This window comes from Eimeria maxima, genomic scaffold, assembly GCF_000499605.1.
Source record: "Eimeria maxima Weybridge genomic scaffold, Emw_scaff1622, whole genome shotgun sequence".
Lineage (NCBI taxonomy): Eukaryota > Apicomplexa > Conoidasida > Eucoccidiorida > Eimeriidae > Eimeria > Eimeria maxima.
This window is the reverse complement of record NW_013564547.1, coordinates 1-2,500: the sequence shown is the minus strand read 5'-3', so window position 1 is coordinate 2,500 and position 2,500 is coordinate 1. Positions and strand designations below refer to the sequence as shown.

Below are 2,500 nucleotides of genomic sequence, written 5' to 3'. Positions count from 1 at the left end.
ATCATCATCAGCAGCAGCAGCATCAGCAGCAGCAGCAGCAGCAGCAGCAGCAGCATGCATTAGCAGCAGGTCATGAAGGAGGAGGAGGAAAAGATTCTCTTTATCTACAAGAAGATCAGCAAGCAGATAATCCATTTAATTCTGAATATCCATCTGCTGCTGGTCTAGATATACCATCAGAGCAGCAGCAGCAGCAGCAGCAGCAGCAGCAGCAGCATCAACATCCGCAGCAGCAGCATGACATAGAAGGAAATGGTACTCCTGGTGTATCTACAGGGGCCCCCTATCCTAATGGGGCCCCCCCTGAGGAGCATAACTTGGACAGTAGGAACAGTGTGGCGAACGAGGAAGGGAATAGAGATCCTTCTTCTTCTTCCTCAGCAGCAGCAGGAGCAGCAGCAGCAGGAGGAGAAGAAGAAGGAGGAGGAGAAGGAGGAGGAACAACAACAACAACAACAAGAGGAGAAGAAGGAGGAGGAAGAAGTACATTAAGAAGAGCAACAAGAAGAGCATTGCATGCAGGAGAAAGTGTTGGTTATTTATGGGGAAAAACATTAGATATAAGTATATATATATGTATAATATGCGGATTATTAAGTATATTATTAATAATTATATCTGTATATTTATTATCATGGAGGAAACAAGTAATTAAATATAATAATATTAATGGATATAATACATCTATTGTTTATTTAGGTATTAATTATATACAAAGAATACAATTATTATATTTATTTAATAAACAAGGAGATCTTTTCTTCTATGATTCTCCTATTTATTACCAAGATGCAATAGATAGTATATATTGTACACCTAATAAAAAAAAAAAAAATAAATATAATTATATTAATAATAATTATATTATTAATAATTATATTAATAATGGGCAGGAAACAGAAACATTACCACCACCACCAGCAGCAGCAGCAGCAGCAGCAGCAGCAGCAGAAGGGGAGAAGGAGAATACCAATAACAACAACAATAGCAGCAACAGTAGTAGTGGTCATGAGGGAGCAAGACCTGATGCAGCAGCAGCAGCAGCAGCAGGAACAGCAACTACAACTGCAGCAACAGCAGAAACAACAACAGCAGCAACTATTGCAGCAACAACTGCAGCAGAAGAAAAAGGAGGAGAAGAAGAACAATTATCCGGACAGGTTGAACCCTATCTACCTTTGCAGCAACAGCATATCCTCCTGCTGCAGCAACAGCAGCAGCAGCAGCAGCACAAGCAGCAACAGGATGGATACACAGCAGCAACAGCAGCAAGAGGAGAAGGTATATCTTTATTAGATCCATTCTTATCCCGTCGTCTACAATCCCCTAATGATCATCCGTCTGCTGCTGCTGCTGCTGCTGCTCCTGGTGCTGCTAATCCTGCTGCTGCTGCTGCTGATCCTTCTGCTGCTGCAGATAATAATAATAATAATGAAGAAGAAAATGATAAAGATGAAGAGAAAGATGAAGATAATGATGAAGGGGGCCCCAGGGGCCCCCTAGCTAACCCTCCTCCTTATAGTATAACAATAGGGAGGGACCCAGGGGCCCCCGGGTCCCTAAGGAAAGATTATTTATTAATAAGGGAAGATCTATTAGGGCGTACTATCTATGATATACACTGCAAGGATTTATTTATATATAAAAAAAAAGGTAATTTATTAATAAGAATAATAATAAGTTATATAATATTTAGTTGTATAGGTATAATTAGTGCTATATATATATTATTATATTATTATTATATTAATTATATAAATAATATATATACTATTAATTATATTATATTATTTATTTATAAATATATACCTATTTATCTTATTGGTATTATATCATGGATTGTTGCTCTCTTGTTGCAGTTAGCTGGTCTATCTTCTTGGGGTGTAGGTACAGATGTTGCTGCATGCGTTACTGCTGCTGGTGGGGCTGCTGTTTGTCCTCTTGGTCCTGCTGCTGCTGCTGCTGTCTCTTCTCTTGTTCTTACTTTCTTTGCTACTCTTTCTTATTCATTATATTTTATACATAAATATATTACTGATCTTAGTATAAAAAATCATAATAATAATAATAATAATAATAATAATAATAATAATAATAATAATAATAATATAAATAATAATATAAATAATAATAATAATAATAATATAAATAATAATAATAATAATAATAATAATAGGGAAGAAGAAAGAGAAAGAGAAGAAAGAGAAAGAATAAACAACCCTGATAACAACCCCACCCTACAAACACACAGTAATATTACAGGTAATATAGGAGGGGTACAACCAGGGGGGCCCCCTGTAGACCCTCTTATAGGGCCCCCCCCCCATCTTGGAGGGCCCCCACACTCATTTCTAGGAGGAATGGGGCCCCCACACCCTCAACCGTACCTTCCTCCTATAGGACAAGGAGAAACAAGATATAGATCTGCAGATAGATAAATAAATAAATAAATAAATAAATAAAATAAAATAAAATAAAAAAAAGAATTCTCTTTCTTATA

General features: G+C 36.7%; 1 protein-coding gene across 1 annotated transcript in view; it reads left to right on the top strand.

The window, feature by feature from the left end:
• EMWEY_00054220 (hypothetical protein, conserved) overlaps window positions 1-1,555 on the top strand; it is a gene marked incomplete at both ends in the record, with an annotated part of 1,757 nt that extends 202 nt beyond the window's left edge. The window contains 2 exons of the mRNA XM_013480102.1: window positions 1-530; window positions 894-1,555. The exon at window positions 1-530 is cut by the window's left edge and continues 202 nt beyond it. Of these exons, the coding sequence (XP_013335556.1) occupies window positions 1-530; window positions 894-1,555 (1,192 nt within the window). The remainder of the gene's footprint in view (window positions 531-893) is intronic.
• Window positions 1,556-2,500: the final 945 nt, after the last annotated feature.